Source organism: Saccopteryx bilineata, chromosome 1, assembly GCF_036850765.1.
Source record: "Saccopteryx bilineata isolate mSacBil1 chromosome 1, mSacBil1_pri_phased_curated, whole genome shotgun sequence".
Lineage (NCBI taxonomy): Eukaryota > Metazoa > Chordata > Mammalia > Chiroptera > Emballonuridae > Saccopteryx > Saccopteryx bilineata.
Window position 1 is genome coordinate 387,674,999 of NC_089490.1, and position 25,334 is coordinate 387,700,332.

The 25,334-nt window shown below is 57.0% G+C and overlaps 1 protein-coding gene across 2 annotated transcripts in view; it reads left to right on the top strand.

The window, feature by feature from the left end:
• CD82 (CD82 molecule) overlaps positions 1-25,334 on the top strand; it is a 52,775-nt gene that overhangs the window by 16,038 nt on the left and 11,403 nt on the right. Inside the window, exons 2-6 of one of the 2 annotated variants that reach the window (XM_066251328.1) lie at positions 6,921-6,990; positions 13,289-13,370; positions 17,350-17,422; positions 21,284-21,408; positions 21,535-21,609. In XM_066251328.1, the coding sequence (XP_066107425.1) occupies positions 13,308-13,370; positions 17,350-17,422; positions 21,284-21,408; positions 21,535-21,609 (336 nt within the window). In that variant the 5' untranslated portion in view covers positions 6,921-6,990; positions 13,289-13,307. The remainder of the gene's footprint in view (positions 1-6,920; positions 6,991-13,288; positions 13,371-17,349; positions 17,423-21,283; positions 21,409-21,534; positions 21,610-25,334) is intronic. The other variant, XM_066251329.1, reaches the window with a different exon arrangement.

Below are 25,334 nucleotides of genomic sequence, written 5' to 3' on the forward strand. Positions count from 1 at the left end.
TCTCCCTCCATCGAGTACCCCTAAAGCCGAAGCAGCTCTCAGGCCAGGGGTGTGTGGAGAGCTATCACCTTGGGAGGTAGGAAGTGTTCGCCTGTTTTATAGATAAAGGAACGGAGGCTTAGAAAGGTTTTGTGCCAATTAGGTGTGGACAGAGCCAGTCTTGGAACCCACACCCATCTGACGCCCACCTTAACTGCTCATGCCGAGAGGAGTAGGACTGCCATGTAGGGCTCTGTGAGTGTCTGTGCAGGAGAGTATTCTGGGAAGGCTGCCTGAAGGAAGTGGCATCTCAGCAGTCCGATCTCTTCCTTCCTGAGCCCAGTGCCCGGGGAGGGTATGTTGTTAGTGAAGTGCCTGCCTGCTGCTATGTGGGGTCCATCACTAGCCCACCTTCTTCCTAATCACCCTGCTGAGGGCCCACACCCAGCACCTCATCTCAGTCTCCTAGGAACCCCAGCTCGGACCCAGTTGTTAACCCCTTGCTAGCCACCTGCCCCTGCTGGCCAGTCTCTCAGATGGGTGGGCAAGCTGGCCCCTGGAGCTGAGTGCAGCCACAGGGTATCTTGGTTGGGTTCAGAGCTAGGCTGTGAAACCCAATTAGTGTAGGCTGGGCTAGCCTGGGCTTCGGTTAGGTTATTTTAGGGACCTGTCATTTATAACTGCAGGTAGCAGAGCAAGACCTTAAAGCCCAGGGCCTCTGGGTTAGACTGAGTCCAACCGCCAGCTCCATGGCCTGTGTGTAACCTTGGGCCTCTGGCCTTGGACTTTGAGTCTCAGTGTCTTCAACTGTAAAATGGGGTCGGAAGCCTTGCTTGCCTCATAGGGTCATCACAAGGATAACATGAGCCACATGAAGCACGTGGCACAAGCTCTGGCAGGTAGTAACTGCAAAAATGTTACTAATTTTGTTGTTGAATACTGGAGACTGTGTTCTTCAGAGCTCATCTCGCCCCTTAAAGGGAGAGCCGGAGGCTGGGCGGACCCGCCGTGCTGCTTTGTGATTAAGCTGACGTACGTGCTCATTTTCACGTCTGGGCTCTTCCAGACTGGGCACTCCCTGGGGGCGGAGATGGGTCTCATTCATCCATTTCCTGTGTCCAGCTTGGGACCCGCTGGGAATAGGGATTCAATGAACTGCGTGGCGGTGGCTCAGGGCAGAAGTTCTGAGCAGGGGACCGCCACGTGGGAGCCCCCTGGGAGGGCAGCCCCTCCAGCCTCCATGGTAGGAAGCAGTATTACAAAGTAGGGAGGACCTTGCGCTCCAAAATCAGAGGGTATGGAGTACAAAACTCAGCTGGGCCACTGTTCTCCACGGGTTCCGAGGTTGGGAGGGGCCAGGACAAGTGCCACCATCTTCCTGAGCCCCAGAGGTCCTGCTTATGAAGTGATGGAGCCATGCTCTCCACCTGGCGGAGTGGTGTGGGGTTAAACGAGAATAGATGAGTGAGGACACGCCGCTCCCGTGGGGTGCGTTCATATATGTTCATTTCATTCACCGGTCCTCCCTCTGCTCAACTTTTGTTTCGAGTTCTCGGGTGATGTTAACCTTTCGGGGCAGTAGGAACCTGAGTGTGGCCCACAGCACAAGGGGCAGCCTTTACGCATACTCTCCTCCTGATGTGTGAGGAAGGGACTCTAACATGACCTCTTCCCCGAGTCCTCTGTGCCCGTCACGCTCACCTTCTGGGGGTTCACAAGCTGGTTCTGCCATCTTTCTGGACCAGCCTTGATATCCCTATTTTAGAGACGAGACTCAAAGTGGGTAGGCAGCTTGTCGAAGGTCACACAGCTCTATGAGGCAGTATTGGGATTCGGTCTCTCAATTCCAGGTGCACGCTCTGACCTGGTTCTTTGTTCTGCCTCTCTCTGTGGGGGGGGGGGGGGGAGGAGTCCTTGGAAGGTGGCTGACTCTTGAGAGCCCACCTGGGAATTCAGGGTCTCTTGCTAGGGCCCCTGGAATCTGGGACTCCTGGACAGCCTCTCATCTTTCTAAATTTCCCTCCAAGTTAGGGCTTCCCAACTGATATTCCCAAATGGGTCACAGATGTGTTAAGATGTCTCCTTAGCCCTTGGGGACAGAGCCCTGGGCCAGTCACTCAAGACCAGGCCCAGTTCTGTCTTCCACCCTAGGGTGTTGGACAAACATGTATGCTTCTCTGTGTGTATCATGATGTGAGACAGGTTGGGAAGCACTGATGTGCTAACCAAACCCCTGCCTGCCCCCACCATACCCACTGAACACACACTTTTCCCAGAAGGGTAGGCGTTCATGGTCTCTCGGGGTTACTGGTCTTCATCTGAGAAGTGGGGATTGAAGTAGGTGATGCCAGAGGCCTTCCTGGCCTGCGAATCTGAGTGTGAGCCTTGGAACCTAGTGTTAGGAGGGAGCAGGGTCTGCCTGGGGACCACGCAGCCTGCTAAGAGGGCCAGCACAGTCTAGAAAGCGAGCCAGGGAGAAGAAGAGGTCAGAGGCTATGGCTCGGCCTCAACTTTAGTCTTTGGCTGCGTGGAGGCCAGGTGGGGAGGCTGGAAGGCTCCAGGTCTCTGCTCTTCCCCACGCTGCATCCTCCCTCAGAGTGGTCCCCTGCTGGGTGCTTCCAGCTCTCCCGTCTCAGTGCTTGGGTTTCAGAGCAAGGCTCCAGGTCTCTGCTCTTCCCCACACTGCGTCCTCCCTCAGAGTGGCCCCCTGCCGGATGCTCCCAGCTCTCCCGTCTCAGTGCTTGGGTTTCAGAGCAAGGCTCCAGGTCTCTGCTCTTCCCCACACTGCGTCCTCCCTCAGAGTGGTCCCCTGCTGGGTGCTCCCAGCTCTCCCGTCTCATTGCTTGGGTTTCAGAGCAAGGCTCCAGGTCTCTGCTCTTCCCCACACTGCGTCCTCCCTCAGAGTGGCCCCCTGCTGGGTGCTCCCAGCTCTCCCGTCTCAGTGCTTGGGTTTCAGAGCAAGGCTCCAGGTCTCTGCTCTTCCCCACACTGCGTCCTCCCTCAGAGTGGCCCCCTGCCGGATGCTCCCAGCTCTCCCGTCTCATTGCTTGGGTTTCAGAGCAAAGCTCCAGGTCTCTGCTCTTCCCCACGCTGTGTCCTCCCTCAGAGTGGCCTCCTGCTGGATGCTCCCAGCTCTCCCGTCTCATTGCTTGGGTTTCAGAGCAACGCCCGCTTGGGAGGGCCACATCTGTCGGTCTCATCAGCCACACTGAAGGAACACCCTGGCCAGGTCTGGTGGGGCTGATGTTTTCCTTCCTGACAGGAAGCCAAGGTCAGGCCCCAGAGCGGGGGGAGGATGGGAGGTCAGACGGCAAACAGGGGTCCAGAAGGGTGGGGCGGGCAGGCTCCTCCGGCTGCCTCTTTCCCTCAGGCAGCAGGTGAGGAGGAGGGAGCGCTGTTTCAGATCAGACCCGACTTTTAATCGAGGCTTGGCCACGTACTTGGGTGGCCTTAGGCAAACCACTGGACCTCTGAGTCTCCGTTGTTTCCTCTGTTGAATGGGGGTAACAATATCTCAGGGGTGGGGTATTATATTAAGTGAGGGACAGTGGGAATAGCATGATTCAGAAACTATCAAGTGCTGTTCCTCCTGTCACAGTCTGCCAGGGTTGCCTGCTGCCTGCATTCCTCTGGTACCCCGGCCCTCTTCCCCCATGTGCCAGGGGTCAGTCCCAGCTCCAGGTGTTAGGCCCACAAAGGGATGGGAGCCTGTTGCTCCGGCTGGTGGAATCACACAGCAGAAGCTGTTCCTCATCGGGTCTTAGATTCCGCATCCGTAAGACAGATTGTAGAGCCTTGAGGCTCTAAACCCATGATTCCCGGGAGGGTCTGATCTAGATGTGTTTCTCTAAGCCATGGTGGCGGTGGTGGTGGGATTTACTCACTTATATTGAGCACCTGACAGTGGCCCCCAGAGCTCTTTGTGTACCTGAGCTGGGTCTTCCAACAATCCTAGGAGACAGAGCTCCTGCTAGTGTCCCCGTGTTAGAGGTGAGATGTCGGCGTAGCGGGGTTCAATAACTCCCTTGCTCAAGGTCATGATGCAGCTAGTCGGAAGCAGAGCTGGGATTCACACCTAGATCTTGAAGGAACCTTGAGATCCTAATCATGCCTGTGGCCTCATGATCTTCCTGTTGCCCAGAGCAGCAGCTTTTTACTTTTGTTTTTGTTTTAACAACAAGAAAAAAAAATAAGACCAGAGACTGAAAAATAAGATAAAGAAGAGTTCAAAAAGCCAGCCCCTGGAGTCAGCCGTGTTTTCAGGAAACACATCACCTGTCACACGTGAAAACAAATACGGCCACCTGTGACCAGCCTCTTCACCTGGGCAATCGGGACAAAGTCCAGAGCACCGGAGAGCTGGGTGGCCAAGAACTCCTGCAGGCGGAGTGCCCAAGGACAGGCGGGCTCCCAGAGCGGAGCCGCCGGGCCAGGCTCGCTCGCTCCACTTTCTCCCCAAGCAAGCAGACTGAGCTCCCGCGGGATTGGCTGTCCAACTCACCAGACTGGCTGGGCCCCGGGCCTCAGGCGGGCAGGCCCCGGGCACCAGGCCGGCCCCAGGCACAGCCCAGAGGCTGGGAGGCAGAGGCCCTGCCGCTGCGGACGGGCAGCTCAGCCCAGCCCACCCAGCCCTGTTTAACTTAACCCGGGACCCCTGGCCCCAGAGCAGGGTGGTCACCCCCTGGCACAGAGCCCTCCAGGCTGCGCACGGATCTGGAGGCCGGATCAAACCCCGCAGAGGGCTTCGGGCGGTTGCTCAGGAGACTAACAACTTCCAGATAGTAATCGTCGTCATCGTAATCGGTAGCATTTATTTGACATTTACTGGGTGCCAGGCACTTTACAGATGCTAACTCGTGTAAGCCGCACCATGACCCCATTATTAAGCCCACTCTACAGGTGGGAAAGCTGAGGCGCAGTGGTGAAGTGGGTGCCCGAGGCCCTGCAGCCGGTGAGATGTGGCGGATTTGGTATTTCGGGCACGGAGAAGGGGAGGAGCGGGCTCGGGCACCAGCACGGACCGAGCCCCCCTTTGTGCTGGCCTGACTGCAGGCCCCCCAGTGTGTGGGGGGCGGGTTTAGCATCCCCGTTCACCGCTAAGGAGGTGGCACTGCAGTGTCACCCAAGGTTGTGTGGCTGATATGTGGCAGATCCAGGGGGGGGAGGGAACCAAGGGCCACTGTGTCGCTCTGAGTTCAGTCCTAACACCTCCCTGTGCCAAAGGCCCGGTGAGCCGGGACAGGGCAGCAGGTGGAGAGAGAAGGGCTCTGGACCCAGCATCTCTCAGTCCTCCCCCACATGCTCAGCCCTGATTTTACTGTGTGACCTGCAGGCTCTTGCTCTCTCCGGCCCCTCTGAAAAGTGCACTGATCTCAAAGATCTTCCCCAGCTGAGCGGACTTTGCTCTGGGCTCATAACTCAGAGGGGAAGTGCCTCCAGAAGTCCAGGCTGGAGCAGAGGTCCCGAGAGCTTCCTGGGACTTCTCCCTGGCCAGGCCCTGCTGCACAGGGACCCCAGACCTGCCTGCATCTCACTCTCGGCAGAGGGACCGGCCATGCCGGGGAAAGGGCCTATGGCAGTGGGTCTCACACATTAGAGTCCCCAGGAGAACTTTGCAAAGTCCTGATGCCCAGGCAGGCATTTCTGCGAGGGGAGCCCAGGCACCAGGAAGTTTTAGAGCTCCCAGGGTAATCCAGTGTCGGGAACTACTCCAAACAAAGCGGAGATGGGGAAGTAAGGCCCTCCGAGCTTTCTGGGCCGAGCCCCCACCAGATGACAGCATGAGCCTGCCCAGCCCTGTGCATCTTTCTTGGGAGACAGTTCACAGCTTCCATTGGCTTTCCTGACCCAAAGGAGATTCAAGTCCAACCCTTCCCTCTCCAGAAGAAGACAGACGCGTCCCTCCCCTTATGGAGCCATACTGGAATGGGTGCTCCAGACGCAATAGTGAACCCACAGGATAGATGCAGCGGGCAGGACATGTATGCGACAGGCCCAGGTGTCAAAGCTGCTGCCCCTTAGAGTCATTAGGGGAGTCCCTCCCAGATTCTGATGACTTGGTGGTGGGGGTGGGGGGGACAGACAATGACATACTGTGGTTCTATGTCCAGCTGGAGGTGAGGCCTGCTGAGTAGATCAGGTGTTCAGGGAGGGCCTCTGGGAGGAGGGGGCTCAGCCTGCAGGGAGGGGAGGAGCCAGCCTGGGGTTTGGGGGGAGGAGCGACCTAGGAAGAAGAGGCTCAGAACAGAGGCCTGCGGGGGACCAGAGCCTGCTCTGCTGGAACAACAGGAAAGAGTGGCCTCTGTGGCCTGAGGAACGAGTGTGTGTATGGGAAGGGGCGGCGCGGCAGGGGAAGCCTGCCTGGCCTGCGAAGGGCACAGAGGAGCGTGGGTTTTATTGCAAACATCTCGGCTGTCTGGTTATCTCACCGTTGCAGGGTTGCAGGGGTGGGAAGTGGCAAGATCTGGTTGGCATTTTTCAAAGCCCTTCCTGAGGTGTGGGTAACGGATTGGCAAGGGCAAGAGAGGATGGAGCCTGTGCCCAGCTGGGGACTGTACTGGTCCAGGTGGGAGGTGAGGCGAGGCGCCGGGAGGGGTGCGGCGTGGGGCCCGTGGGCTGCAGGGGTGAAGCAGGGGGGAGGCCTGAAGGAGGCTCTTAGGTGTTCAGTGGGAGCCAGCTAGTGGGTCAGAGGGCCATCTCCGCCCCTCCTCTGAACCCTGCAGCACTTAGAATCCTGGAGCCCGGGGCCCCCAAGGGACCTCCAGAGTGTTTCCTAAGACGTGGTTCTGTGAGGTGTTAAGGGCTATTAAGTGAACAATGGTTTTAAGTCAGCAGTGTTTATTGCCAGTGTGACGTCCTTAATAGCCTAGAGTAGGACTCTCACTCTCAGAGAATTGTTGCTTCACAAACTTGGTGACAGCCAACTGTTTTGTTCTTAACAGTGCGTCTCCTAGGACTCATATTCTGAGGAACCTCCCCAGGAAACGCGGCTCTGGTCCTGTCATCTGACAGGTGAGGAAGGGGGTGGGGTGGGGTGGGAGAGTTGGGGGGCAGGCACCCGTGCTGCTTTCCTGCTGAGTGACCCCTCGGAGCAAGCACTCAGCCAGCCGCACCTCCTGACTCTGGGCCCTGAGGTCCGATGCTGCAGGCACCACTCAGTGTCCCCAAGGCACTGTGGGTTCGTCAGGTTCTGGGGTCCAGCTGGCAGGCTCCCCTTCAATCCCCCGCGGAGGGACAAACCAAACCTCCCACCACCCTACAGTGCAGACTCGGAGGGGCCAGCGCAGAAGGGCTTCTCTCGGAGACCCCAACTCCTTCCCTGCGCCCAGGGCTCTGGGGGAGGCGAGGCAGCCGTGGCAGAGGGTCCTGACACTCAGAGCTGACTCTGGGGGCTCACCCTACACGACCCCCACCCCACCTCCAGGGGGGAGGACAAAAGAGGCTTGAAAATAGAGTCCCAGCTGACCAGGGGCGGTGATCTCAGATTCCCTTCAGGAGGCTGAGTCCTTGAAAGTCCTGGAGTTCCGTGTGGAAGTTCATCTCCCTCCCCTTCTTCTTTCCACCCCTCCTCCCATCCCTCCATCCTCCCATCCCTCTATGCACCCATCCTCCAGTGGGCAATGCTTTCTGGGAGCCTACTTTGTTCTCATAAATAATGCATAGTCTTTCCCTACAAGGAACCGTGACCCAGAGGGGAGATGGGCAAGCGAGTAGAACGTTCCTGGACAGGATTCGGGCTGGAATAGTAACCGCCATGGCCCGCAAGCCCCCCTCGTGCCAGGCTCTTCACCCACAGTGTCTGATTTAACCTCTGGGCACATCTGCCAGATAGATTTCATTTTTCTCTTTTCACAGATGAGTAAGGGCAGGTTCAGAGAGGTTAGTTTCTTTGTCCAAAGTCACACAGCCAGGAGGTGAAAGAATGACATTCAAACCAAGGGCAGGTTCAGAGAGGTTAGTTTCTTTGTCCAAAATCACACAGTCAGGAGGTGAAAGAATGACATTCAAACCCATGCAGTCTGGCACCACGCCAGCATCCAGTGCTGTTGGAGGAAGCAGAGAGGGAGGGCCCCGACCAGCATGTGTGTTGGTGGGCGGGCGGGGGTGGTCGCAGCGTGGTGACGAGGCTGGCCAGAGTAGGAAGTGTCCTGGAAGATGTCTGAGGTGAGGACTGACGGACAAGTAGGAGTTAATAATATGTTAGCATAATAATTTCACTGTACAAGCTGATTTGGCATAAAATTATATATTTGGTCAATTTAAATTATAGATGCTTCAAGATGGTCAATTTACCTGCTGCAGGCAGCTCCTTCCTGTTGCTCACAGAGCTGTCAGCGACTGTGCTGGAGTTTTCCAAATGCAAAGTGCTTGTTTCGTGGCTGTGAAGACATCCACGCAGGAAAGCACGGGCGGCCCCCGCGGTGTTTACAGACGTGTGTAGGAGGAGGCATAGCTCTGAGCGCAGGGCTCCGCTTAATCTCACCTGCAAACGAAACGCTCACCCTCACTTCCTGCAGGCTCCTAATACAGATGCTAACCCCAGCCCCGGTCACCGCATCCCAGTGCTGGGTGCTGACCTCGCTCGACTCGATACCAGGGGCTTCAGCTGGGAGCCCCACTCCACCGGTGAGGGGAACGAGACCCCAGGAGTCCCTTCGCTGTGGCCATGCATCGACAGAGCCAGGATTTGAACCCTTGTCTGAAGGTCCTGTGTCCCCACCATTTGATCCCCTATACCAGGAAGCGGCAAACTTTTTCCCTTAAGGGGCCAGGCAGTAAATGCATCCGGCTTAGGGGGCCGGTCTGCTGCTGACACCCCCTCTGCCGTGGCAGTACTGGAAGGGCCACAGACAAGACACAAACCAGTGGGCCTGGCTGTGTGCCAACACAACTTCATTCATGGACACTGAAATTTGAATTCCATGTATTATGAAATATTCTTCTTTTTATTTTTCCAACTATTTAAAAATGTAAAATCTGTTCTTCGCTCATAAGCCACACAAGAAATAGGCAGTGGGTTGGATATGACCCACAGGCCTGGTTCCCCTCCCTCGCCCTGCCCGAGGCCTAGTCTGATCTTGTGAGTGGGGAGACTGAGGCCCAGACGCCTCAGCACGGGCGGGCGGAGCTAGACTGGAACCGCGAGCCCTCTCAGTCCAACCTCGGGGTCTCCTTGGAGCTTGGGGGTTCGGCTCCCTCCTGCGGATGCCACAGCCCATCATGGGGCAACCTGGGCATGTTCCCCTCCTGCCCTGCCCCCCTGCCCTTCGTGGAAGCACCCACCTTCTGCTGGGTCTGGAGAACGCCGTTCATCCCCTGCTCTCTGTGGCTGTGCGCGGGGAAATGTTTGCACTTGCAGGGCGGAAAGACTTTGTGTCCTAGAACTTGGCCCACAAACCAGAGCTGCCCACCCCAGGCTCTGGCTCTTGGCACCTTTTCCTCCTTCAGGCGTTTCCCAGGTACTCTGCGGGCCTGTCTCGATTGGCTAAGCTGCCTGCCAGTCATGGAGCCTGGTGGCTCCTGTTCCAGCATCTGAACCCACCCAGCTGCCCCTCAGAAGCCCCTCGAGGGATCAACAGCCTGAGCTCTGTCCTTGTCTGGTCCACATGCAGGACGTGCTCCTCTCTCCCTTTGTGCCTTAGTGTGTTCATAGGATGTTGAAAGGCTTTGCCCGATGCCTGGTACAATTTGTGTGAGCGACCAAGAGACAAACGAAGTGGCCCAGTGTCTGGAGCCTCGGGGCTGCCAGCCCAGCACCCTCTGCCTTCTTCCTGCCCACCAAACCAGGGCTCCTTTGAGCAGTCCCCTTGGTCCTCACCACCTGCTTGGCCAGCGGAACCCCAGCCATCCCCAGACACAGCCATGCCCACTGCCTGGCAGACAGCATTCGACAGAGAAAAAGATCGTGGGCTTGGAGCGTGGGCTGCTTAGGGAGCCGTGTGACTTGGGCACGTCCCTGCACCTGCCTGAGCCTGCCCCGCCCTCCTCCCCAGGACAGGAACACCCTCCTCACCTTCCGGGCAGGGTGCGAGGACTAAAGGGGGTAGCCGATGTCAATGGCTGTTCACAGGCAGCCCGTCCTTCTTAGTTGGCAGGCCTAGTATTCAAGCTTGTCTAAAAGCTGCCGCATTCTGAACACCCCCAACCCCGTGCGGCCGCCCGGGGACCTGGCCTAGGAAAAGGATGTGGAAGCCGGAAAGTGTACAAACTCGCTTTCCAGACTCTCTAGGCCTGCTGCCGTTGCCAAAGGGCCGTTTCCACACTTCTCCAGTTTCACAAGAACCAACTGGCACCCGCGCCCGTGCCTCTGGGCCCCTCGGCGCTGGGATGCAGTTACTGTAACGTTCTCCTGGCAAGGTGACGGCCTCCCCATAGGCTGTTGGGGCTGAGCCCGTGTCAGCCCCCGGGGTGGGCATCACGTGTCATTTACGGAGAGGAAACCTGGCCAGGGAGAGCAGGTCCCTGGTAGGAAGGAAAAGCAAGCCTCCCTCCATGAGAGGATCTTTCCTCTCCGGCTGTTTGTTCCCTGCAAGTTTATGAGGTGCCTGTGGTCTGTCAGGCGCTGAGCTGGGAGGGGCGAGAGGAGGACGGGAGCTCTCCTGTATGGGGACGGCCCCTTCCCCCACCAGCCTTATGCTCCCATCTCTGGATCTCCTGACCTGGGGTGGGGGTGCTTGTTTCGTCCCCTCGGGATCCGGGGGATGTCCCAGGCAGAGTTGTTGAAGCTAGTCTTTCACGGTTCCTGAGTCATCGCCGTCTCGGTATTTCTGAGACCCAGACCTTGGACCCTGGTGGCCTGGAAGAGCCATTTACTCTAATTTCCCCATGTAGCATCTGAATACCCCTCCACATAAGTCTTTATCAGGACTTTGCTTCCATGCCACTTGTGACGGGGTGCTCACTACCAACCAAACAGCCTTTTCTTCTTTGGGTGGCTTTGCTCCATATGCCCGAATCTGACCCACAGAAAGGCAGCTTAATGAAACCTTTCTCTAACAGGGATGTTAGAAAACTGAACGGGACCCCTCGGGAGGCTGTGAACCCTCCCCCCTTTCCCACCTTCCCCTGTCACTGGAGGTATGTGAAGTTGAAGCCGAACTTCCACTTGGCAAGGATGACAGAAGAGTCTTATTAGATCCAGAGAAGATCTCCCCTCCCGTATAGACAGGGGGGAGTCCCATAACTCAGCACTGCCTTTCACCCCGCAAGGAGGAGGAAGGGGTGAAATCCACACCTGGAGCCTCCGGGCCTCCATTCTCCCTGCTTTGTGCCCCCCCCTCCCTCCGCCTGCGTAGATCAGCGGGAACATGACTGGGTCTGGTGCCTGCTTCCCCACCCCCCCGCCTGGCTCTGCCCTCGCAGCTGTCCCTGGCCAGCTGTCCTGGCCCGAGCTGCCTGGCGCTGGTTCCCTTCACTCCACAGGGCCTGTCTGGCCTCGGGGCGGGGGGGGGGGGGCACAGGGCAGCCAGCTTCCAGCTCCCCTCTTCCGCCCTGAGTTCTGCCGCAGCCTGGGGTCCTTCAGTGTAGGGGGACACTGCACGCTCCAGTGTGGTTTGTGTTGTTTCAGAAGCATGAGTGTGTTAGCCAGGGTGACTGGAAAATTGTAAACAATCTTGATAGCTGATCAAATGCTTTGCGGTATTGCTACATCTGGAACTTTAACCTGTAGCTCTTGGAGGGGTGGGCGTTCCTGAATGGGCTTCATAGGGTCTATGAACCCCTGGAAATTAATTGCAAAATGTTGTCTATACATGAGTTTTCTGGGAGAGTGTACAGCCTTCCCAAATGTATTATAATAAGTATTGATCAATAACATGGAATCCTATGCAACATGTAAAATTATGTTGTAGCAGAACATTTTCTTTTTCTTTTTGGTTGCAAAACGTCACTGAATTGTTCGCTTTTATTTTTATTTTTTATTTAGACAATTAAGTTTAACGGGGTGACATTGATCAACTAGAGTACATAGATTAAACATCTCCACATCATTTGGACATACGATTATGCTGTATACCCATCACCCAAAGTCAAATCATCCTCCGTCACCTTTTATTATGGATAGAACATTATACTGAGTGAAATAAGTAAATCAGAAAAAGCTAAGAACTGTATGATTCCATACATAGATGGGACACAAAATTGAGAGTCATGGACATAGATAAGAGTGCAGGGCAAGGGGGATGTTGAGGCAAACACGGGGGAGCAGGGGGGTGCATTCGGGGGGCACTAGAATCTGTGTAAACACAATAAATTAAAATCAGTTTTTAATAAAAGAGTGCAGTGGTTACCAGGGAGAGGGGAAGGGAAGAGAAGGAGGGGGTTGGGGGAGGGGGAGAGACATAAAGAGGGACAAATATAAGGTGACGGAGAACACTTTATCTACATAAAGAGATGGTATGACCCAACTGGATGGCTCAGTTGCTTAGAGCATTGTCCCAAAGTGCAGAGGTTGCTGGTTCAGTCCCCGGTCAGGGCACACACAGGAGCAGATCAATATTCCTGTCTCTCTCTCTCCCTACCTTTTTCTCTAAAGTCGATACAATAAACATTAGGAGAGAGAGATGGTATATTGTAGCATGAAAAAAGCAGTCAACGACTCACTTGGTGCAGCGTGAGCACAATTTTGTTTAAAAGCACTTGCTTTACATTCACATGCTGGAGGTATAGCTACTAACATGATGGCAGTTTTTATCTCTGGGGCAAGATAAAAATTTCTGTTGAATTTGTGCTTTTCTATGTTTGTTGGCTGTTTCACAGTGCATTTTTGTTCCCTTTGCAATGAGAAGGTGGAGGGAGCCTGCGGTCCCTTTTCTGAGGAGCCGGAAGTCTCCTGTTCCCCCAGCGGCCCCCGCCACCCCAGCCCCCTAGCCCCAGAGGGGATCTGAAAGCCTGTGGGACAAGCCACTGGTCTGACCCCTGGGTCTCCAGCAGTCACACACTAACTCCCTGCTCTCCTGACTTCCATGACCCGTCCGGCGAATCTCAGACCCTGAGCTTCTCCTGTATGCCCTCCCTCCTGGTCCGGCCCCAGTGAGTGGCCAACCCAGACCTTGCCAAGCACCGAGTGGCTGAGGCTACACGTAGGACCACACTTCCTAGCTGTGTGGCTTTGGGCCAGTCATCTAACCTCTCTAGGCCTCAAGATGCTGTAAAATGGTACCTCATATTAGTACCTACCTCATGGGGTTGTTGTGAGGGCGAGCTAAGAGGGTTTGGGGCCGGCAGATGGTGCCCTCAGCACCGGATCTCTCTCCTCCCTGCCCCACCCAGCCCCACCCGACACTGACCTATCTGCCTTCTGTCTCCACAGGAGCTCCAGGGCCAGCAGAATGGGATCAGCCTGCATCAAAGTCATCAAATATTTTCTCTTCCTCTTCAACTTGCTCTTCTTTGTGAGTATGGCCAGTATCGCTTGACTGTCTCCAGTAGAGACTGTTATCCCCAGAGCCTCCCGGCCTGAGCCCCTCCAGAGAGGCCAGGCCAGAGGACGGTGGTGGCATGGGTGGCGAGGGCCGGGGCAGACCATTCCAAAAGGAGTTCAGTCAGGTGGTGGGGAGACTCCTGGCCTTCCCAGCTGGCTCCACAGCAGGACACGGGACTCCTTGCCCAGCCTTCCCCTCTCCTGAGCACTGAGGCTGGAGCTGGGCATGGAAAGGGGAAGGCTTCTGGGCATCTCCTCAATTCTTGTTATTGGGGAATTGGTGGGGAGAGTCTCTGGGCTCTTCCTTGCCCCGTCCAGACCCCCCACCTTCTCCTACTCCTCCGAGAACTTGCCTGTTACAGTTCCGGATCTCACCTGCCCCACCGCACTCCCACCCCCAACGTGGAGGCTAGGCCCCGAGCTCCCAGAGGTGGGCCGGAGGAGGCTGGGCCCTGGGCCAGAGTGGAGACACAGTTCCCTTTCCCCAGACCTCTCCCGGCAGGCCTCAGCAGGTCCCCAAGCCAGGGGACGCCCAGGTGTAAGTTCTGTGCACATCTGGAGCTGGTTTTCCTGGGGCCTTGACTCTCCACTCCGGCCTGGCACCGACTGACCTGCTTGGAGTTGCCAGGATGATTGTGTGTGTGTGTGTGTGTGTGTGTGTGTGAGAGAGAGAGAGAGAGAGAGAGAGAGAGAGAGAGAGGGAATGCGCGCATGAGACCGTGTGTATGAGTGTGTGCATATGTGAGAGTGTGTGCAATGAGAGTGGCCTAGGGGGGCCTTCATGGCCCTCGAGTGGTACCAGGGTGTGGTCTCCCCATGTTGGTTCACCTGATGCTTAAAAAATCAGGTTCTACAATAGGATGTTTATTATCCAATTTTATTTTTAAAAATCGTATACATACATGAATGTTTTTAAAAGGAGAAAAAATACTTCCAAATGTTAATGTTGGGATTCCTGGAAATTTAGGGTTTATTCTTAATGCCTCTGCATTTTTCAAATTTTCTATAATAGGCATGAATTGCTTGTGGGAGAAAAAAAATTGTTTTACAAGTTACATCAGATGATAGAAAGTTTAGAAAATAAAGAATTATTCTAAATTCCTCCTCATAACTGTAACCTAACACGCTGATACTTACAAGTGGTTTCCTGGCACATGCAAACACACACATGCACACACATGTGCGTACACGTGCACATGGACAGCCCTGGTGCTACCTGCCCTGCTGTTCTGCCCCTGCCTCCAGCCCAGGTGTAGCCCCTGAGGACCATGGTGAGTCCCTGCTGCCGCTGAGGACCTCCATGGAGGGCAGCCAGGCCTGGAAGCCATCCCGGGCAGGGCCCGGGCACCTGGGCTTCCCCAGGGGCGGAGGCTGGTTAATAGGAGATAGGTCCCAGGGTCCCGGTCTTGAGGGACAGGTCCCTCCGGGCTGGCCCAGGTCTCTGGAGAGCAGCTGCCCCTGCAGCCAGAGCCAAGCCTTCGGTGGCAGGCAGACCGCTCCCAGGCGGAGGCCCAGCGTCCAGGGCCAGTGAGGACATGGGGTGGGGACGCTGCCGCGCCAGCCCCGGGGCTCTCCGGACTGGCGAGACGGGTCTGGGCCAGAGTCTCGCTGGTGTCAGGGCTTGGGTTCAGGGCTGGGGACGCCTGCCCCTCCCCGCACCGGGGAGGGAGGGAGAGAGGCCTTGGGGAGAGGGAGCAGGGCAGATGCTTTTGGCCGAGGTGTCTTTTCCTGCTCCACTAGGCTGCCCTGTGGAGCCAGAGACTGGAAAAGCTTCTCTCCACCCAGCGCTTGGGGGCTGGTGCTGGAGGGTTGTCTTCTTCCCAACTGCTCCGGAGGGCCGGCGGGGCCGGGTGTTAACTCCCTGTGTGCTGGGGCCCAGGCAGCCCCCCAGGGTGTGTGTGTGTGTGTGTGTGATGGGGGGGCTTCTGTTTTAGGAAGCCCTGGTGTGTGCCTTCCGTTCACTCGTCACCAGGTGTGCATTCGACCCCTCTTGTATCCAGACCCTAGGGGGGCGCCAGGAACCCCCTGCGCAGCGGAGAGCCGTGCCTCCCGCCCTCCTAGGGCTGTGTCCGGGCGGTGGTGGGCTCTCGTCCAGGACGTACACAAAGGGATGGGGAAATTGTGCTTCTGGTAGGTGCTGGGGGTGAAGGACGTGGCCCCTAGAAGAGCAGATAAGGCACTTGCCCTTGTCGGGGTGCTCAGCAGAACTCCCTGGAGTTTCCCATGGCTGGGAAGAGAGGGGTCCCAGCAGCAGGGACGGGAGTCCGGCGGGGAGGGGGACAGAGGGCGCCTCTCCAGGCACAGGCCGCGCAGCCCGGAACCCTTCTGGCTGTTGTTTTACACATGGTGGGAAGTGGTTACACGATCAGACTTGCTTGGAAAGATCCCTCTGGCTGCCGTGTGTGCTCACACATGCGCACGTGGGCGTGCGAGCATTTTTGCTCATGCACCCTCCTGACCCCAGACTTCGCAGAAAGTCGCCCCATTGCCTTTCCTCACATGCAGAGGAACCCCGAGGCAGCTGTTCTGGGGAAGAACGCTGGCTGTCAGGACCCCAGCCCCTGGCTGAGCCCCAGGGGAGATTCTGGTGGGGCTGAGGGTGGTTAATATGAGGTATGTCCCAGGGCCCCAGTCTTGATTCCCAGAGAAAGGGATACCTTCCCCATTCTGGTCAGCCACCGGGCCAGGCCTCCTTTCTGGCTGCTCCAGGACCTGGTGGCTGACCCAGCCACGCCCGGCTGTCAGGCTGCAGTCCTCAGACCCGCAGAGAAACCGAAAGGACCACGCCAGGGACTTCCCTCTGGGTTTCTCTGGGCAGCCGAGAGGCTTAGCCGAGCGGTCCAGAATTTTACTCTCTTTGGGGTCACATTTGCCCAGAGGGAATTTTCTGCCCTGCTACCCATTCCGTCTTTGGAAGGGTGATTCTCCCCTACAACCCGGCCCCATGAGAGCAGGCAGTGGGTGGGGCAGGGCCTCTGCCTCGTGGGTCCGAGGTGACTGGAACGGAGCAGACCGTGGGCATGACTGCCGGCCCCTGTCCAGCCGTGCTGTGTGTTGTGAGGCTCAGAGTGGGGCGGGCACGGGTTCAGGAGTCTTTGGGGACCTAGCTGCCAGGCCCTGTCAAGCTCCCCGCACCTTAGCTGGCTTGGCAGATCATGGCCGGGGTTCCACCTGGAAAGGTGGGTTCGGTTGGGGGCCTGCCCTGATGGAGGGGAGAGGCAGGGGATTCCTGGGCCTGGGCTTGCGCCAGCCACCCCTCACTCCTTTGCCTCTCTACTCCTGCACGTACAGTTGGGTTCATGAACTCATTTATTTCCTGAGCCCTTAGCTGCTAGTGTTGGACACAAGTCCCGTGCACCCTTGCCCTGCCCTCCGGGAGCTCACGGTCTAACCTGAGAGTCATACGTGGTAGTGAAGCCCAGCGGAATGCCTATTAAGAGGAGTCTCATAGTGGCTGCCACAGAGTAGAGGCCCCTTACTCTTCCTGGGGGAGTCAACAAGCTCCTGCAGGCGGCGGACTTGAAGCCGAGCTCTGATGTTCAAGTTCATGGAGGGCTCTCCCGGGAGCCTGGCTTGTGTGGGACACTCCCAGCCCCCGAGCTGGGCTGGAGTGGGGGCAGTGGGCCAGGAGATGAGTGTGAGGGTAACCCTGGCAGGAGGCTATGCCCTGCAGAGCCTGTGGGCCCAGTGTGACCACACGTGGTCATGGGTGGGAAGCCTGGAGGCAGAAGGGACTCCCCACAACGGCCCTACTGTCTGGATTGCTGGGGTTCACTTGGACTTAGGGTTCAGAGCCTGAGGTTACTGATATCCCTGGCTTGGGCAAGGATGGAAGTAGCTCCCTTGTATCCTCCTGGGCTGCACTATACAGACAGCTGGGCAGGGTCCTCTCCCCCACCTGCTCTCAGTAACCCCCCCCCCCCCCAGTTGACTGCCTCCTTCTCTTCCAGATCCTGGGCGGAGTGATCCTGGGCTTCGGGGTGTGGATCCTGGTCGACAGGAGCAGTTTCATCTTTGTCCTGCGTAAGGAGCCCCCCGCTTCCCCTGCCTGGTGGCTCCGGGGTGAGGTGCGGTGCGGAACCAGGCAGCAGGCAGGGTTGCCCCTGCAAGTACTCAGCCTCAGTGCTGCTGGTAACTTTCTCAGCTGACCTCAGGGCCCTGCCCAGGTCCTGCTGCTGACCTCTGCAGGGGGTTCAGGGTGGAATTTTCTCTCCCTCCCCAAACAAAGTGGCCATTGTCTGGGCAACACTGGGGGATGGGGAGGCTATTCTCCCATCCTGGCCCCTTCCCTCAGCCTTGACCTTGAGAAAGCCTCTTACATTCTCAGCCCCTCCGTTTGCCTGGTCAGCAAAACGTGGGAAACAGTCCCTCCCCTTCCCAGTTCAGAGAGATTTAGGAAAGAGCCAGCAATAAGATTGTCTGGTGTCAGTGAGGTGCCTACTGTGCGCCTGGCACTGCCTGGGTGGGTCAGGCACGTGTACTGAGGAGGAAGGCACCAGACACAGCTTCTATTGTTCGTGCTCGCAGGGCTAAGCATTTTACATGTATCATTGTCTTAACCCCACACAGCTCTGTGAGGTAGGGGCTGTTCTGGTCCTGCCTCACAAATGAAGAAATGAGGTCCAAAGAACTTTTGGTCCCTCGCTCAAGTTCACACTGCTTCTGAGTGATAGGTGTGGGACTTGAACCCTGAGAGCTCTGGTCCTAAGTGCTGCACACGGTGCAAGGGTCACAACACGAAAGCCCCTTCTCTCACTATTTAGAAGCAGGAAGAAAGAAGCCCAAGATGATAAGAGTCATTCCAAATTTACTCACAGTCTCCTCCAGGAAGCCTACCAGGCTTGCTGCACTGACCTCTCATGGATGCTGTATGGTGGGAGGGAATGCAGCACATGGCCCCAAGTAGCATCGTGAGTGTGTCGCCCTTGGCTCACTTCCCCTCCCAGCAGCTGCCGGAGGTAGTAGGTTTGGATTCAGGCCCATGACAGCTGCTTGATTTGAATAAAACAGAACTAGGCAAGGATGGGTGATGGAAGAGCCACACCTGTCACTGTGGCCCCAGGGGGCTAGGCCTTCTCCCTCTTGGAGGGTAAGGGAAGCAAGGACGATTCGCCCTCGAGCCACACGAGATTCGGCTGGGGCTATTAGTCTTTCCTCTTACTGGGGGTCAGCAGACTGCACCTCCATTCTGGGGCGAGGGTTCGAGCTTGCTGTCTCAGCCAGGTGCCCACACGCCCCAGGCCCTCCCAACATGGGACCCATCCTCCTTGGCCCTGACTAGCTCAGGCTCCCCACTTCCTGGGCCACGGTCCACACCCAGCGGGCACTGCGCCACAGGGCAAAGTCTCTGAGGCCCAGCCCTCCCACCACATTTCTGCCCTCTGCGCCCTGCCCCGGGGCTCCAGGGACGGCCTGCTACTCCTCCTGCCTCTTTCTGCTTCCTCCCTGTTCAGGTCTGAGAACCTCGGTTGGGCCACACTTCAGAGGCCCCCTGGATGCACCCTGTGTGTTTTCACAAATACCAGGGCCCGGGCCGCACCCCAAGGGAGCTGACTCTATTGGTGTGGGTGGGGCTCTGGAGCACTGTGGTTTTTACAGAGTTCCCCAGCGGGCTCCCAGGTAGCCAGGTTCAGAAACGGCAACCTGATCTGCTAGCCCAGGCACTGTGCTCCTGGGGACACTGGGGCTCGGCAAGGGGGAAAGGCTTGCTAATAGCCACGTAGCCAGTAACGGTCTGAACTTGGAACCCGGGCTCCCGACCTACTATGCGCCAGGCTGCACGACACAGCCCTTTTCTTACCTAACTGAATCCTCACTGCACTTCTATCCACGTTTTACAGTAGAGGAAACTGAAGCCCAGGGAGGGAAGTCACGTACTGAGGGTACACAGCTGGAGGGTGGACAGCTGGGATGAGAACCAGGGGGCACGGCTCCTGAGCCCCCATTTCCTGAACCCCTTGTACTGCCGCGTTCTGTGGGACACCAGGGGTTCACACAATGAACAGAAGCAAGCACAGCGGTTACGAGCACAGATTCTGAGTACAGACTGCCATGGTTCGAATCCTGGCTCTGCTACCTGTTAGCTGTGTGATCATGAGCAAGTTACTTCACTTGTCTGTACCTCTTCTATAAAATGGAAATAATAGAATGTACCACATAAGGTTATTGTGAGAAATTAAATGAGAGTTTACAACAACTCCTATATAAGTGACTGTTAAATAATGTTTATAATAATTGTTAAATAACATTTATAATACCATCTAATTCTCATAAATAACATCTTACAGAAGTAGGACTTTGTTCCTTTTCACAGAGAAAGAAACAGAGGCCAGAGAATGGCTTGCGCAGGCTCAGAGGCTGTGCGCAGCAGGGCTGGGATCGACACTCACTTCTCGTGCTCCCTTATAGCCCTCAGTTTGGGCCCCTTGCCCCTCCTCTCACTAGTACCTGCTCTGCCCAGTAAGAGCAAGATGTTTCTGCCACACACAGTGATGGGTCACCCTGGAATATTCACTGGTCCTTTCCTAAGTCAGTTGCTCAGGTCGAGGCCTGCCTGCGACCCTGGGTGAGGACAGATACTGGTTCTGAGAAAGGTTCTGAGAAACTGAGACCCCAAAGCTTGGCTGGTCTCCCAGTGGAACGGCCTAAGTTGGGGTCTTAGACCTGGGCCTTGCCTGCTAGCTACGTTGGCGGCCTCTCGGCCTCTCTGGGTCTTGAGGCCCTTAGGGAGGGATCAGGATGTGACTCCACCCTCATGGGGCTGCTGTGGGAATTAAGCAGAGTGATTCGGCTAAAGGGCCTCCTCGTAGGGGCTGGCGCCCAGTGGGTGTCCAGGCAGTGCCAGTTCCTTTGTTCTCAGAGTCATTGCTGGGAGGACTTGTTGGAACCCAAACTCAGGAAGTCTAGGAAGAGTGAAATCTGCCGGCTTCTGCTGCCCACGTGGGTTGCCGAGAGCCAGGGCCGGGATGGGCTGGCTGGAAAGGAAGCCCCGCCCTCCCCCAGCGGGGCTCTGCCCGGATTCCTGGGAGCTCCGGAGAGGAGCTGGGCTGAGGCAGTCCTGCCCTGGCACCCCGAGAGTGGGTGAGAGGGCCAGGGCTCTTCCTGAGTTCCAGAACATTCCGTCTGCCACCAGGAAGCGGAGCTGGGTCAGGCCCTCTTCCCTCCCACACCCCAGCTTTGTAGTCATGCCTCAAGGATGCCAACACCGCCGTGGTGGCCTCTCCCATGTCCCGCGGGGGGCAGGCCTGTGCTCTCCCTGCTGAGGGTCGGCTGTGCCAGCCCGGCTGCGCCCGAGTCCTGGCGGAAGCACAGTCTCTTTGTGATGGGCCCGGGACTCTGTGTCCTGGGGAGGCTCCTCGGATCGCTGGGCCCCGGGCTGCTCTCCAGCCTCTGAGAGCGTCCCTCCCTGGCCGCCTCCCTCCCGAGTGCTGGGGCTGGCCTGGAGTGAGCCGGCAGCCCCCCACCCTGGCCCTCCCGGTGTGTCACGGCCTCGGGGTGGAGGGTAACCCACGCCAACAGGCTGGAGGTGGGCATGAGCTTTGCCCAGTGTGATCTATCTGTTGGGCTTCTTGGGAAATACTGGTCCAGGGCCCCCCGGCGAGGGAAATCAGTAAAATACAGTCTTTTCAATCCTGGCCAGGGCCGAGGAGATACAGTAGAGCAGGGATGAGGTGGAGGATAGACCGAGGGAAGCACATCCCGCTTCCAAAGGGGTGAGAAGCAGGTTCCTTGCTGGGGGGCGGGGGGGGGGGTGGCTGACCCAGCACCCCGACTCCAAGGAGGGCATTTGGGAGCAGTCCCAGACCGTTGAGCCCTGTGCCCGATTCCGACTTCATGAGAGGGAGACAGCCAGGCTGATCAAACACCCTTCCTTCCACCCCCCAGAGAACTCCTCCAGCTCGCTCAATGTGGGGGCCTACGTCTTCATCGGCGTGGGGACCGTCACCATGCTCATGGGCTTCCTGGGCTGTGTGGGCGCTGTGAACGAGGTCCGCTGCCTGCTGGCGCTGGTAAGTGGGCCCTCCCCGCTGCTGCCCAGCCCCTGAGCCCGGCACTGGCCCGGCCTGGGTGGGGAGCATCTGGGAGTGGGACCTGGTGGGGACTCCCAGCTGACTCTGCCTGCTCTGTGTCCCCAGTACTTTGTCTTCCTCCTCCTGATCCTCATCGCCCAGGTGGCTGCTGGTGTCCTCTTCTATTTCAACATAGACAAGGTAAGCCTGCCCTCCTCCCTGCCCCCAGCCTGCATTGGACCGGCCACAACGTGGATTGGCCTGGGGGGTGGCGCGTAGACAAGAAGCCTCAGTTGTCACAGAGAAACCCCATAGGTGCGGGGCAGCCTGCCTGTGACTAAATGAACAGTTAGACAGGAAGGCAGTGTCCGTGGCTGGAGTCACTCCTGGGCCTGGATCCACTCCACCCTGCCACCTTCCAGCTGTGTGGCCACTGCACACAAGCCGCTTGCCTCTCTGCCTGTTTCACCTTCTGTACACTGGGGACAGTCATGAGACTGAACCCTTTGGGCTTCTGCGAGGGTTCAGTGAGATGATGTTAGTAGGACCCTTAGCACAGTGCTTGGCATGGGAAGGCCTCGATAAATGTTTATGATTCTTATTATAGTTGAGGCACCTTAGCAAGTATTAAATCCATGCCACAGGGCATAAAAACATTGGTCCTATGGCAGAGGAATGGTGCTCAGCTTTGCGGAATAGAAAATTAGGCTGACTGTGGCTTAAAATCTGAGGACAGTTGTGAACATGACAAGAAGTCATGTTGGGAAGCTCAAGAGACCATGGTTCTGGCTGTCTCTTCGGCGCCCTCATCTCGAAGGCTTTTCGACACCATGCCGCTGGCCTCGTGGTGCCAGGATGGCTGCCACAGCACCATCTTGTGCTGCTGTGGCCGGAAGAGAGGGAATGGGGCCGTGCCAGCCACGGCATCCTTTTTATCAGAGAACAAGCCCTGCAGAAATCTCCCCCAGATTGGGTCACAAAGGCACCCCTGGCGTTAAGTGCGGCTGAGAAAGCATCTCACTTCCAGACTCTAAAGACGGAGGCACAGGGAGCTGGGAATGGCTGGCTGCTGGGTGAGCCAGTCATGGTGATTGTCATAGTTATTCATGGAGCACCTACTGTGTGCACATGGTATCTTCTAGAAGCTTTACACACACTGTCTCATCCTCACAACAGCTCTGTGCGGTAAGTGTTATGTTGTCAGACAGGGAAACAGATGCTCAGAAAGATTAACAGCAATACCATCAATATTAGTAACAAGAGCCTCCGCCATGCTTACGTTGGTTCAGCGCACACCACATCCTGGGTACAGTGGTGGCCACTTTACAGTCATCCTCTCGCTGATCTACATTGCGCTCTCCCAAGACGCTGTGAGAATCCTAGCCCTGCAGGTGGGGCGAGGGCACCCAGCTGGGCACTGGCCAGACCACGTGAGAGCCCAGGCCCCCGACCCCCGTAGTACAGCCGTGGGCCGGCTGAGCCGGGGGAACTGCCCTCCTCCAGTGCTACAGTTCTTGTCCACGGAGCAGGTGGCGGGGCCGGCAGCCAGGTGGGCTCCTGCATTTTACCACCTGAAGGTCAAGTTGCCTCAGATCCTTCTTAGAAGGAAGCTGAGAAAAAATTGTACCGTCAACAACTAACACTTAGAACAAGCCTGGAACTAACTGCTGTGCTCATGTTGCATTTAATATCTGGCCCTCGCAGAAGTTCTGTGCGGTCATGGATAGGAACACCCACTTCTTCAGATGTGAAGGCTGAGGCACAGAGAGGTTAAGCAACCTGGCCAAAGGTCACATAGCTGGTAAATGGCAGGGCTGAGATTCGAGCCCCAGCAGCCTGGCTTCTGGGCTCATGCCCGTGAAATTCTCACGTGGTGGTTTCTACCTGCGTCCGCCTTACTTAGGTGCAGTCCACACCCAGCCTCTTTTCCAGGAGACTAGGCCCTGACTTCTCACATAGGCACAGGGTGCCTAAAATCAAAACGAGAGAGATTGGAATGCACACCTACACAGAGGAAGACCATTGTTCCTGCAGCCACGGGACAAGATTCTCACATAGCTGAGGGCTAACTTGAACATGGAGCTTCCTGTCAGCCAAGGCAAAAGGGGAAATACAGTTTCCGTAGATGAAAGAAAGTCTTGCTTGGCTGTCACACAGGAAGCAAATGCTTAGCGCAGGGACACTCCTTTTTCAGAGAAAGGGTTATAGGCTCAGCACCCGGCGCTTCTCTGGAACCCGCTCAGTTGTACATTCAGTCAGGGCAGTCAGGAACGGGGCTCCAGTGAGCTGGATCCTGTGACTCAGACGCTGGTCAGCACTGCAGGGGTGTTGGGAAGTTGACTTTCTCACCCCTGTGTGTTTCCCCATCTCATGGTAATAAAGATGGTGCCCATCTGTGGACACCAACCACGTACCAGGAACTCACTTAGTAACTTGACACACGTTTCAGTGTTACAAGCATTTCCACTTAAAGAAACTGAGGCCCCGCAAAGCAAAGTGATGTTCCCCACAGTCACACTCAGTTCAGAGGTGTCAGAGTGGAGATTCCACCCTGCTCCCTCTGACGCAGGGCCCGCGCCTCCCTCTACCCCACGCTGCGCCCGACAGCATGGTGAGATCCCTGTGTGCCTGGTGACCAGGAGCTGCACCTCAGAGCAGTCCCACAGCTCCAGGCAGGGCTGGCGTGGACGGTCCCCTCTCCCGACTCCAGCCTAGGCTCTGTCCCTTGGACCCACTGTCCCTTCTTTGCCTCCCTGGCCCCAGGCTCACTCTCCCTGGTCCCAGCCCCCTCACCTTGGCCCTGCTCCTCTTCTAGAAGGCAGGGGGTCATTTTCTGGCTTTTCTGGGGTAGTTCTGGCGCCACTCTATCGCCCAAGTTGGAACGAATGATTTATTTCTTCTTCCCCAGCACATTGTAAATCCCGGTGGAAGACTAAACATGCCCTCGATGGTGTTTATTCCTGCAGATGGGGCCCAGCTGGGGAGGGGGTCTGTGTGAGCCCAAAGGGAATGGCCTGTGGAGAGGCAGTGGGCCCCTCTTCTCCCCTCCCCAGGCCTCCTGGGCAGGTAGGAGGGACGCAGTCCCCGGGCTTTCCACGGAGTGGTCTGCAGGTGGCCAGCTGTCTTTCCTGCCCCACCCTCTCAGCAGCCACTGTTGCCAGGCCAGCAACCAGGGGTAGCTGGGTCCTCGGGCAAGGCATGTGGCCCCTCCGCTATAAATCGAGGAGAATAAACCTGCCTGGCCCCCATACCCCACTATGAGCACCGACAGCAACACATTTATAAAATACAGAGTGGTTGGGACCCTGGCTGAGCGGTAGAGCGTCAGCCCGGCATGTGGAAGTCCCAGGTTCAATTGCTGGCCTGGGCACACAGGAGAAGCGCTTGTCTGCTTCTCCATCCTTCCCCCTCTCCTTTCTCTTTATCTCTCTCTCTTTCTCGCCACCCCCCCCCCCCCCCCCCCCCGCCAAGGCTCCATTGGAGCAGAGTTTGCCCGGGCGCTGAGGGTGGCTCTGTGGCCTCTGCCTCAGGCGCTAGAATGGCTCTGGTTGCAACATAGCAACACCCCAGATGGGCAGAGTATCGCCCCCTGGTGGTGGATGGATCCTGGTCGGGTGCATGCAGGAGTCTGTCTCTCTGCCTCCCCGCTTCTCACTTCAGGAAAATACGAAAAAAAAAAAATACAGCCTGACCAGGCGGTGGCGCACTGGATAGAGAGTCAGACTGGGATGCCGAGAACCCAGGTTCAAGACCCCGAGGTGCCAGCTTGAGCGCGGGCTCATCTGGTTTGAGCAAAAGCTCACCAGCTTGGACCCAAGGTCACTGGCTCGAGCAAGGAGTCACTCGGTCTGCTGAAGGCCCGCGGTCAAGGCACATATGAGAAAGCAATCAATGAACAACTAAGGTGTCGCAACGAAAAACTAATG